This window comes from Nomascus leucogenys, chromosome 22a, assembly GCF_006542625.1.
Source record: "Nomascus leucogenys isolate Asia chromosome 22a, Asia_NLE_v1, whole genome shotgun sequence".
Taxonomy (NCBI): domain Eukaryota; kingdom Metazoa; phylum Chordata; class Mammalia; order Primates; family Hylobatidae; genus Nomascus; species Nomascus leucogenys.
In genome coordinates, this window is record NC_044402.1 from 31,010,273 (window position 1) to 31,022,600 (window position 12,328).

At 52.2% G+C, this 12,328-nt stretch overlaps 1 protein-coding gene across 2 annotated transcripts in view; it reads left to right on the forward strand.

Moving 5' to 3' along the window:
• The window catches only part of LTBP2 (latent transforming growth factor beta binding protein 2), a 113,057-nt gene that overhangs the window by 13,890 nt on the left and 86,839 nt on the right, over window positions 1–12,328 (forward strand). The window contains exon 3 of one of the 2 annotated variants that reach the window (XM_030803412.1): window positions 11,867–12,149. In XM_030803412.1, coding sequence (XP_030659272.1) covers window positions 11,867–12,149 — 283 coding nt within the window. The remainder of the gene's footprint in view (window positions 1–11,866; window positions 12,150–12,328) is intronic. The other variant, XM_030803413.1, reaches the window with a different exon arrangement.

Here is a 12,328-nt window from a genome sequence, read left to right on the forward strand (position 1 = left end):
TGTCAGATGGGGACAAGAGTAGTACCCAGTGTAGTTATAAGAATGAGATGTTTATGTGAGGTAATTCATGTAAAGCGGTAAGCGCAGCACCTTGCTGTGGGAAATGCTTAACAAGCCTTAGGAAAAGGAGTAAGGGCAAGGGTAGGATTTTCATCTTCACTGACTGGTTAGCACCTGCCAGGAGCCAGGAGCCAGGAAAGTCTCATCTCCAGATGAACCATCCAGTGGGGCCTCCGAAGTTGGCAGGGAGTGGTGGAGAGGAAGGTGGGAGGTGGCGAAGGGGAATAATTATATGACCTCAGTGGAACCCAGCTGATACATAGGGTGCACTCTCATCAAGAGACCCTGTCCATTTCTTACCCCTGCATGGGGGTACCCTTCCTGGGGAGCAGGTTTCCCTGAGGCTCTTTGTCCAGCGAGGTGATTAGGAGATGTCCTTGACTGGGAGCTTCCTGAAGCCAGGTGCTGTGTCCTGCTGACACCAGTGGAGTGCCTGGCCCTCTCTCCACACATGTGTCCTTTGTACATGCTTGGGACCGTTTATCACAGAGCTGAGTGGGGAAATGATGGCATGGGTGGTTGGCAGTTTCCTCCCTCCATCCCCAACTGCCTCTTCTCAGTCTCCTTTGCTGGCTTCTCCCTCTCTACCTGATGTCTTAATGTCGGGCTTCCCCAGGACTTTCCCCAGACCTTCCAAATCCCTCACCCCAAAGAGGGGGGCCATAGGAGCCAAGCGGAGCATGAACCACCCCTGGGTATTGAGTGCCAGGAGGCACTGTGCCCGACAATTGACATGCAATACTAACAGTAATGCCTGGGGCTCACTGTGCCTGGATGTGCCGAACGCTGCCATCTTTCTTCAAACCCTCATGGTGTTCTCTGTCCTAGTCCCCTCCTGTGTCCCTGGCTGCTGCTTCTCCTCTGCTCACTACTAAACCGTGGGTTTCCCAAGACTTAGTCTGGGGTCTTCTTCTTTTTTTGTCTTTGCATTGCTCCCGGAACGATCTGCTGCCTTCTCACGGATGTAAGCATCGTCTCTGGGCCGATAACACCCAGATTCACGTGAATCCTCTGCCAGGCCTCTCGTCTGACCTTCAGGCTTTCGCGTCTGCTGCCTGCTCAGCATCTGCGCTTGATGCCTCCCAGACGTCCTCATCCCAACTTGTCTAAAATGAACTCGTGACTTCCCTTCCTCTGAGCTAACTCCCCCTTGCAGGTCTTACTCACTGTGTTAACTGGCACCCCCATCGACCTGACTGCTTGAGCCAGCCACCCAGGGGCTACAGGGACACCTTCCTCTCACTCAGGCTTTGACATCAACCCATTACCAAGCCCTGTTTGTTTTACTTCCTCAGTCCCTCATGGACCTGCCTGCTTCCCTGCTGCCTCTCTGGGCCAGGGCCCTGTCACAGCTCTCCTGGGTGACGCTGCAGCCTGCTGCCCACTCTCCCTGCCGCCCTCAACACATCCCACCTGAACCTTCCTGCAGCGGCGTCTCCGCACTCACCCAGCTCCCCGAGTGCAGCCTGGGCCGCTGGCCTCTAGGCCGGTGCACACGCTGCTGCCTCTGTGTCTGCTCCCCGTCATCTCTCTGTGCGGCTGGCCCTTGTCATCTACCCAGTCTCTGTTTTGAGGTGTCCTCCTCAGAGGGGCTGCCCTGGCCACTCTTGCTTGAGTGGCCCCCACTGGCCTTGTTCTGGATCTTCGGCCCTCGACTGTCTCCTCCATCCCTCACGTACCAAGTTCTGTTCCACTTCTTTGTTTTTTTTATTTATTTATTTATTTATTTATTTATTTATTTATTTATTTATTTTTGAAACAGAGTCTGGCTCTGTCACCCAGGCTGGAGTGCAGTGGCGCAATCTCGGCTCACTGTAACCTCGGCCTCCCAGGTTTGAGCAGTTCTCCTCCCTCAGCCTCTCAAGTAGCTGGGATTACAGGTGTGTGCTAGTACGCCTGACTAATTTTTGTATTTTTGTAGAGATGTTTCATCATGTTGGCCAGACTGGTCTTGAACTCCTGACCTCAGGTGATCCGCCTGCCTCGGCCTCCCAAAGTGCTGGGATTACAGGCATGAGCCACCACACCTATCCTGCTCCACTTCTTTGTTTACCTATTGAGTGACAGTCCCTCTGACTAAATTGTAAGCCCCAAAAAGACAGTCTGTCTTGTTTGCCATCCTGGCAAATCGTGTGTTTGAATACATTACTATTTTCTAGAGAAGAACACTGAGGCTCACAGAGGTGATGAAACTGGCCCCAGGTGAGGTCCCACAGTCAGAACTCAAACATGAGTCTCCGACTGCAGGGCCACACTGTCCTTCATGCCCCTGCCCTGGCCTCTCTGATTTGTCAGTGTTTGGGGTGGTGTTCTCATCCTTCCCAACCATCCTGGGCCTGGGCTCGGGGCTGGTGCTGTTGTGGGAGGGTGGCTGGCTCCACTCCAGCCTAGAACTGTCTCCCCTGGAAGCTGCTTCTCTGGAAAAGACTCATCCCCAGGGACCCCTCCCAGCCTGTCTCACCTCTGGGGCCCCTCTGGCACTGAGGCTTCCTCCCAGACAAGCCTTGGGACTGTGGGAATGGACAGGCAACTCTTCTCTGCTTTGGGGCAGCAGCTGGAGAGGAGCCTAGGCCTCCCAGCCCTGGGCCGTGAGCCGGGCCCAGAGTCTTCCTCCTCATGCCTGCTGGAGCCAGTGGGATTGGGGCTGCTCTCTGCCCCAGCCCCTGGCCCCGCAGCTCCCCAGCCCCCACCTGGCCCAGCGTTGCAGCATTTGTTAATGCAATTAACAGGGCGGTCCATGCTGAAGGGCTGGGGGCCAAGGTCTGACTCACACCTCCCCTTCCTCCCCTCCAGCCGCCAAACGGTAGAGGCCCACTTGGTCTGCCAGACAGTGTCTGCAGAGAGCAAGTGAGGGGCCAAGAACGGCATCTTTCTCTCATTAGGAGCTTTTATGCGAACACAACTGCTATTTTGGAGCTGGGCACTTGGCCGGCCCCGGAGCCCCAGTGAGTTTCCAGCCGTCCTGAACTGTGGCCCCGGCACAGCTGTGTGGGAGCTGGGTGAGCCCCTGGGGCCCTGACTTCTCCCACAGCCTGGGGGCTCGGGCCCTCAGTCGGGGCCTGGGAGACACAGCCTCTGGGCAGAGCTTGAGAGTGGAGAGAGCGATTCTGAGGTGGATTCCGAGGGTGGATTCCGAGGTTGCGTGTGAGCCAGACAGGGATTCCCTGGGCTAGGGGATCTCTGACATCAGGGTCCCTCTCCTTCCTGTGGAAACCAAAAGTCAAGGTTGTGGAGAAACAGCTCAGGGCCACAGGTGGACCCCCCAGTAGGCAGATTCCAGGGGCAAACTGAGGTCTCCAGGTGAGGGTGGAAAGTCAGATGCCCAGGGGGGTCTGAGGTAAATACTGTGGATGAGGTGCAAACTGTCCCGTCTGCGAAGGCCTCTAGCTGTGAAAGGGGACAGAGCCCTGGCCTGAGGAGGGGATCGGGTGGCTCAGTGGATAGGGTCTTAGCATCCCACTGGCACAGATTTTAGGGAAAATGGAGGTTTAACCTGGGAAGCAGCTGAGCTTCAGGAGTGGGGGGCTGGGCCCAGAGTCTGGAGTTGAAGTTCCTCCCCCAGACCAGAGTGGGTGGCACTGGAAGCCACTGAGGAAGGGAGAGGCTGGAGGGGCCCACCCTGAAGTTGGTGCCTCCTCTATCTAACGGGTCATAGATGGAGGGAGAAGGTGTCTCTGGGGCCCAGGAGAGAGAGCTGATGACAAACGCCTTGCCTGGGGGGTAGGGTGGCAGTGGCGAGGGGCCTGGCTATATTTGACACCTGGAAAGCAGTCCCCACCCAGCACCACAGTCCTTAGTTGTTCATCTCTGTAACCCAGGCCTGATCCCCGGAGACGTATTTGAGTCCCAGCTTTGTGTCCTGGGGCAAGTGACTGGCCCTTTTCTAGCCACAAGGCCTCGTCCATAAAATGGGCCTAACAGTCTATAAGAGTTGGTTTTGGGGATGAATGATATGAACTCAATGGCTCTTACTGTGGGGCCAGGTACCATTCTAAGCACTTCGTATTGTTAATTGTTAATCCTTACAGCAACCCTGTAAGCTAGATTGGATTTTTATCCTGCGGGCCTGAGTTGACATTGCCCTTTCCTGGGGAAAGGGTCATAGCCGAGAAGCTCAGAGGCAATCTTGCCTCCGGGGGAGTGGTTTGTTTTGTTGTTGTTTTCGGCTTTGCTGTGCTGGCCAGTGGAACTTCCTGTGATGATGGAAATGTTCTATATCTTGCTGTCCAGTGTGGTAGCTGTGAGCCACATGTGGATATCGAGCACTTGAAATATGGCTTGTGAGACTGAAGGAACTGAATTTTAAATTTTATTTAATCTGAATCCATTTAAATTTAAATAACCACATACAGTTCGTGGCTACAGTGTGAGACTCTCTTGAACAGCACAGCTTTAGAGAGTACAAAGTACACCCACGTCCAGGTGCTCAGCTGAGACTCACAACAGCTCTTTGAAGCAGGAATTATCAGCCCCATATTGTGGACGAGGCCACTGGCACACTGGTGGAGACATCTCAGCGAGATGGCATGTGTCCAAGGTCATGCAGCTGAGATGTAGCAGAGCTGGGGTCAAACCAAACCAATCCTCCTGCCCCCTACCCCGTGTTCTTGCTACTACCCAGTAGCTAATGAGCAGGGGCTCTGAGCAGATGGTAGGAGCAACCTGCATCAGGTGGTTGGAGCGGGGGGCGGGTGGCCTGTTTCTAGAATCTCTCCCAGGCCTGCCCATTCTGAGTTTGGTCCCTTCCCAAAAGTAGGCGTTCTGTGTGGAAAATCTGAGCAAACCTCTGTTGACTATTCTGGGGTGGAGTGAAGGGAGAAGGGTCTCAGCTAGGAACATGGGGGGATTAGGGGAACAATGCCTTTTATTTCTTGCTTTTAAAGCAATTTCAGGAGTTTTCTTCCTCTTTTGGCGTCCTGCTGACTCCACAGAGCCGAATACCCTAAGCTGGGACTTTCCACCTCTCTAATGCTCAGTGAAGAGCGGGCCGGGGGTGTGGAAAAGAAAGGGTCCCGGAGGAGCCCAAATTATGAATGGCTAAAGACTGGCATTGGCAAGCGAGCATGAGGAGGCTTCATCACAGTGTAGTCTTCGGTTGTCTGAGGGTACTGTCCCAGGGGCTGGGGAGTATTCCGTCTTCTGCAGATCAACTCCCGGAGACTAAATGTGGACATCGCGGTATCATGCTTGATAAACGGACCAATAATCAAGTGGAGATTCATTAGAACCACATAACCATACTAGGTTGATTTCTCAAGTATAAGGCCTGGTCTGTTGCCCAGGCTGGAGTGCAGTGGCGCCATCATGGCTCACTGCAGCCTCAAATTCCTGAGCCCAAGCGATCCCTCCCACCTCAGCCTCACAAGTAGCTAAGACTAGAGGTGTGCGCCATCACACCCAGCTAATTTTTAAAGTTTTTTTGTAGATATGGGGTCCCACTATGTTGCCCAGGCTGGGGAACCCTTGGACTGAGGCAGTCCTCCAGCCTCAGCCTCCTAAAGTGCTGGGATTACAGATGTGAGCCACTGCACCCGCCTCTAGGATCTCTACTGTTGAGGAAAAATTGGAGGCATCAAACTCCAAGGGCAAAACATGAAGACTCGCTGGCCCACCGTGGATGGAGGTTTTCTCTCTTAAAATTCCCACAGCACCGCATGGAACTGCCTCTCCTGGAACCTCAGCATTTCCTTCTTTGCTCTAAGCAATAGCCTCTGCCACTGGAGATTCTGAGATGGCCAATTTCCTTTTGGATATTTAAGTTTTGAAATCATGCTCATTTGGCATAGGAATGTTTCACTTCAGTCTCCTTTAAACAAAAGGACACACCACCACGACTGCCGCTCCCTCCCAAATGGTCACTGGACTTCATGCACCAGTAATGTTTCCAAAAATATCTTAAGTACCAGCATACGGTGGCCAGCTTTTCATTTCTCCAAGTGAAGCCATCAGGAAAAAACAAAAAACAAAACTAATTACCACTTGTCATCACCTTTAATTAAAAAGAACATTTTAACTCCAAAAATGTAGAAAAGACATCATCTCAAAAGACACTCTTTAGATGGGAAAAATATAGCCTATGAAAAAGAAACAACCCAGGAAAGTGTTTCTTTTCCTGACTTTATGGCAGACCAGTAGAAACTGTCAGAACAGTCCCATTCATAGACAGGCACTGGAAGCCACCATCATGGACCATTTAGGGGTGACTTTTGGGGGAGTGGAGAGAGAGGAGAGGAGTCTACATACTCCAGTCCCGTAATGCAAACACTCAGCTCAAACACAATGCTTGATTTCCGTGAGGAAGCCAGGTAGTTCCAGGCATCTTGCTGAGACTTGTGAAAACAAGAGAGGATGTGAGTGAAGCCGGCGAGAGCTGGTTCTAAACCTCCAAAAACCTGAAACTTGTTGGAGGCTCTGCCTCAGCAGATCGGGCCTCTGCACAGCATCCTACATGGTTAATTCAGAAGGGTTACCTGCCTGAGGAGATTTTTCCCACCAACACGTCTGGCTGGTTTGGAAGCCTTTTAGAACTTGATTTACTAGGCTATTATATACTAAATGCCATTTCCACAGTTGCCCCTAACCACTCATTTCCCATGAGCTGTTTGTTCATTGTACCAACCTAAGTTTGCCAGCCCTAACCCTCACTGACGACCTAATTCCTTGCTTGAAAAATGGTTTCTAGGAATGTGGGAACCCCCACTGGCCAGGGCTTCCCCCTCTGCAGGGCCCAGTCTTGTTCACCTTTCTGCGCTCGGCACCCAGTCTGATCAAGATAAGGTGCTCACTAAATGTTTTCGGAATGTATTAGCAAGCGAGGCAGAACCAGAGCTAAGTGAGTCGTGGTGAGCCATAGGGGCTTGGCTCACAGGGTTTGGGGTCTTGGATTTCTAGACAGTGAAAGATCTTATTTTATATATGTATTTAATTTCAATAGCTTTTGGAGTACAAATGGTTTTTGGTTACATGGATAAATTGTTTAGTGGTGAAGTCTAAAATTTTAGTGCACCCATCACCGGAGTAGTGTACATTTTACCCAATATGTAGTTTTTTATTCCACAACCCTCCCCACTCTTTCCCTTCTGAGTCTCTAAAGTCCATTGTATCACTCTGTATGCCTTTTCATACCCATAGCTTAGCTCCCGCTTGTAAGTGATGACATGTATTTGGTTTTCCATTCCTGAGCTACTTCACTTAGAATAATGGCCTCCAGCTCCATCCAAGTTGCTGCAAAAGGATATTATTTCATTCTTTTCTATGACTGAGTAATATTCCATGGTGTATATATATCACATTTTCTTTTTCTTTTCTTTTTCTTTTTTTGAGGCGGAGTCTCACTCTGTCACCCAGGCTGGAGTGCAGCAGCACCATCTCGGCTCACTCCTAGGTTCAAGTGATTCTCCTGCCTCAGCCTCCCGAGTAGCTGGGATTACGGGCACCTGCCGCCACACCTGATTAATTTTTTGTATTTTTAGTAGAGATGGGGTTTCACCACATTTTCTTTATCCACTCATTGGTTGATGGGCACTTAAGTTGGTTCCATATCTTTGCAATCGTGAATTGTGCTGCGATAAACATATATGTGCAGGTGTCTTTTTGATAGAATGACTTCTTTGCCTTTACTCAGTAGTGGGATTGCTGGATTGAATGGTTGACCTACTTTTGGTTCTTTGAGAAATCTCCATACTGTTTTCCATAGGGGTGGTACTAATTTACATTCCCACCAGCAGTGTATAAGTGTTCCCTTTTCACCATGTCTGTGCCAACATCAATTGTTTTGTGACTTTTTAGTAATGGCCATTCTGGCTGGGATAAGGTGGTATCTCATTGTGGTTTTAATTTGCATTTCCCTGATGATGAGTGATGTTGAACATTTTTTCATATATTTGTTGGCCATTTGTATGAAGGATCTTATTGTTGATGTGAAGGATGGGCTGTTCTTAGGGCTCAGGAGGGGAAGGATGGAAGCTAGACTGTTTTCCAAAGGCCATCCTCGGGGCAAGGACCACACACTCAGAGGTGGAAGCTGCATGACCTTCCTCTCACCCACGCCAGGCTTTGGGTCTCTGTGGCAGAGAGGTGTGGGTCCATGTGGGAAATCACTCAGGCCTTCCCATTCTATTGCCTCCCTAAAAAAACCCCAAGGCTGAGACCTGCCCTGGGCACATCTGCTTCCTCCATGTTCACTAGCACTGGCGTGGCTGCTGGGCTGGCCCCAGCTGACCATGTTTCCAGTGGTGGTGGTGACAGGGGCCTGGCAGGTGGTCAGGTGGGGACTAAGTATGCTTGGGCAGATGGAGGAGTGGCCAGGCCAAAATCCTGCCGTGGTGGCAGTTTGTGTTTGGGGAAGTGCTCTGGATTACAATTCTCTGACATGGTTTTACCTAGAGGCCTGGAGCCTGCCAGGAAGAGGTGCCTGGGCACGAAGAAAAATGCTCTGGCCTCAGAGCCCAACTTGTGGTTGGAATGCTATTAAAACCTGTTATTTCCCACACTCTCTGCTGATAGACTGGTCTTGAGTGCCTTTGGTGCACAATGTCCAATTTATTCATCCTTTGTGTCTCTGGTCCGCATCACCTCCTCCAAGAAGTCTTCCCTGACTTTCCCTAGTCCCTGCCTCAGCCTGGGTTAGAGGGTCCAGCTGACATAGCACTTGTCATATAACCTGTGTGTTCTACTTTCCGTGTCAGACAGTGTGCTGGAGACACTATCACAAGCTTCACACCTCGTGAGTGCTCTACGAATGCTCATTGGATAAGCCCATGAGCTGACATACATCCTCCATCATTATTTAAAAATTCTGTGTGGACTTTGGAAGGGTGTGTGGTCCTGGGGTCTCCACTGTCAAGGCCAATTGGGATGTGCAGTTTCTCAGGGCAGAGTTCCCAAGGGTGCATTTGGTGGCTGACTTGAAGCCAACAGATCCACTTTGTTTCCTTATCAGCTCTGGGCCAAGGCTCAGAGATAGTAGAGAGGAAGAGGAAGAACCATGCCCACCCTTCTGGGAGTCAGTGGGGATGGAAAGAGCCTGGGCTTCTCAGTCACACAGAACTGGATTTGAATCCTGGCTCCACCATTAACTAGCTGGGTGACCTCAGGCAAGTCTCTTAACCTCTCTGAGCTTCAGCAGGATTATCTGTAAAATGGGAATCATAGTCACACCTGCTGCATAGAATCGTTGAGAGGCCTCAGTGAGGGCGTGTATGCAGAGCATGGTGCCAAGGCCTATTGTCACGCTCATCAGATAGTAGCTGCCATAATAAAAATAATAATAATCGTGTTATTGTTAGGCATATGTTAGGAGCTAAAGATACAAAGAGGTGTAAGAGACAGTCACTACACTTTAAGGGACTGACTATGTGAGTCAGGAAATTGAGACACATGCATAAAAAAAAACTAATAGCAGCAGCCTTGCGCAGTGGCTCACGCCTGTAATCCCAGCAATTTGGGAGGCCGAGGCGGGTGGATCACCTGAGGTCGGGAGTTTCAGACCAGCCTGACCAACATGGAGAAACCTCGTCTCTACTAAAAACAAAATCAGCAGGGCATGGTGGCGGGCGCCAGTAATCCCAGCTACTCGGGAGGCTGAGGCAGGAGAGTCACTTGGACCCGGGAGGCAGAGGTTGTGGTGAGCTGAGATCGTGCCATTGCATCCAGCCTGGACAACAAGAGTGAAACTCCATCTCAAAAAAAAACCCCAAAAAACAAAAACAACAACAAAAACTAATGGCAGTATGCAGGGCATGCCCAGTGAATGGCAAACACGACAAGTGTTTTTCTTGTTAATTAAAGGAGGGAGCAGCTGCTGAGAGGTGGGTGTCCAGCATGGGGAAGTGCGTCTTGAGGGAACAGTAGGAGCCAGGTAAATGGAGAGCAAGTGGGAAAGAAGAGAGGACATAGCACATGCAAAGACAGAGAGAAGATGCAGCAGAGGCTACCTGGGGCCACAGCCAGCAGGCCAGCTCGGCTGGAGCATGTTGGCTTAGAGGAATGTTAGAGGGGATGAGACCAGGAGGGTCTTCAGTGCTTGTCTATGGACTTGAATCCTGAAGACATCAGGGAGCCATTGAAGGTCTCTGTGACATGGGCCAGGTGGAATTTTGGAGGTGTTTATCCCGGCCAGTCCCTGGTTTGGATTCTGGTACTCTTCTCAGAAAGGAGAGTTCAGCTCACAAAACCCAGGCACCTGGTCTGGGTAGCTGTGCCTGGTAGTTTCACAGGTGCACTTAGGATCCCTGAGATGACAGGGTCTGTGTATCTGCCTCCTCTTCCTCACTGACCTTGCCTACACCCCCTCCGCCACCAGACCCTGGCCTCCCTGGGTCTCTGGCGGCTCCTCAAGTACGCCACGTTCCTTCCAGCCTCCAGAGCCTGGTCTTCGCCTCACCCTCTGCTTGGGAGACTGCCCGGGTCTTTGGGGGTTCATTTCCTTTGCATGCTCCCATCTGTCTCTTCAGAGAGGTGCCCTGGCCGCCCTATCTGAGTCTCCTGGTTGGGCCTGGACCCCTGCATCACCTGGGTTGTCTTCACAGCCCTTGAAACTGCCTGAGGCCACATCATGCTATTGTTTTCTTGCTTCCTGTTGGTGTCCTTTACTCGACCGCAAGCCGCAGACGGACAAGGACTTTGTCCCAGCAGTGCCTGGCATTCACTAGGGCTCAACAGCTATTTGTTGAATGAATGAGCGACAGATAGATGAGGCATTGGGTTTCGAGGGTGCAGTGTGAGCCAGACCATGCTTCCGGGGCTCACACGTGTTCCCCAGTGGAGGTCCTGGTGGGGGAGGGGCAGGACTCTGTATCCCAGTGTGTGCCTCTGCGTGGAATGTTCCCTTGGCCATTAATCATGGGATGTGGCTCTGGACTTTGCAAGGGGATGAAGGACAGTGAAGAGAGGAGTCAGCCTGGGGAGATGGTGGCTAATGCTGCATAGGGCTAACCAGGAGGAGGGCCTGGTTTCAGCTCCACCTTGCCTCCGGCTAGACCCACAGCCCAGGAGGCAGAATCCAGAGAGAGCCCGAGCCCTGAACAGACGCCCCACAGAGTGGGGCACTTACCTGGCCGGCAGCGGCTGTGGCACCGGCAGCTGTTTTCTGGCCACTGTGCTTTCTCTGGCCGCAGTCGGGAGTTCTGCCTTGCTAAGGAGGGCGGGAGATGAAGAACAATGGGAAGGAGAGGAGAGACCGTCAAGCTGAAGATGCCTTTGAAGGACCCTTAGAGTCCTCCAACCTCCTTAGTTCACCCCTCCCATGATTTAGGTGCAAATAGAGGCTCAGTAAAGTCAAGACCATATAGCTCACAAGTGACAGGAAAACCCCAGCAACTGAAACCGCTTGAATTTCAGGCCAGTGTTGGGCCCTTTCCCACAAAAGAGACTCATTCATTCATTCATTCGCTCCATGTTTACTGAGAATCTACTCTGTGGCAGTCCCTATTCTAAGTTCCGGAGCCACTGTCTGTCCTCAGGGGGCTTCCAATCTGATGGAAGTGAACATTTCAGTATAGACACAGTGTCAGGTAGTGCACTTCCTCTTCAGGGTGTTCTGCGGGACGCGGTGGTGTGAGCCACTCTGCAACTGGCCGTATAGTTTTTGGTTGTCCAAAGATCAGAGGTGAACATGTCCTGGGGGTCTGTGGATGGAGGTGGGAGAGACATGGGTCAGGGAGCCCGCTGAGGCCAGGGGAGTGGCTTCCTGCTTGAGCGACAGGGTTGGCAGCACTCAGGAGGGTCCTTCTGACGGGAGGGTGTGGGCAGCTGTGGTCTCAGCACCCTATGGCCACTGCTGTCACCTCTCTCCCTGTGTCCTCAGCCGTTTGCCAGCCGCCGTGCCAGAACCGGGGCTCCTGCAGCCGCCCTCAGCTCTGCGTCTGCCGCTCTGGTTTCCGTGGAGCCCGCTGTGAGGAGGTCATTCCCGACGAGGAATTTGACCCCCAGAACTCCAGGCTGGCACCTCGACGCTGGGCCGAGCGTTCACCCAACCTGCGCAGGAGCAGTGCGGCTGGAGAGGGCACCTTGGCCAGAGCACAGCTGCCAGCACCACAGTCGCCGCCCGCACCACAGTTGCCGCCGGCACCGCAGTCGCCACCAGCCGAGTAAGTCCCCTTCTCCATGGGGCTCGGGGTCTGGGGCTCAGTCTCTTTCTGGAGGGGCTTCTTCCTTCGGACCGTTTGGTGAAGGCTGGTGGAGAAGGCCACAGAGTCCTCCCTTCCCTCCTCCCCACCCTCCTCGGCTTTCCCTGGCATGGCCAGAGATATGAGCAGTAGAGTAGGTG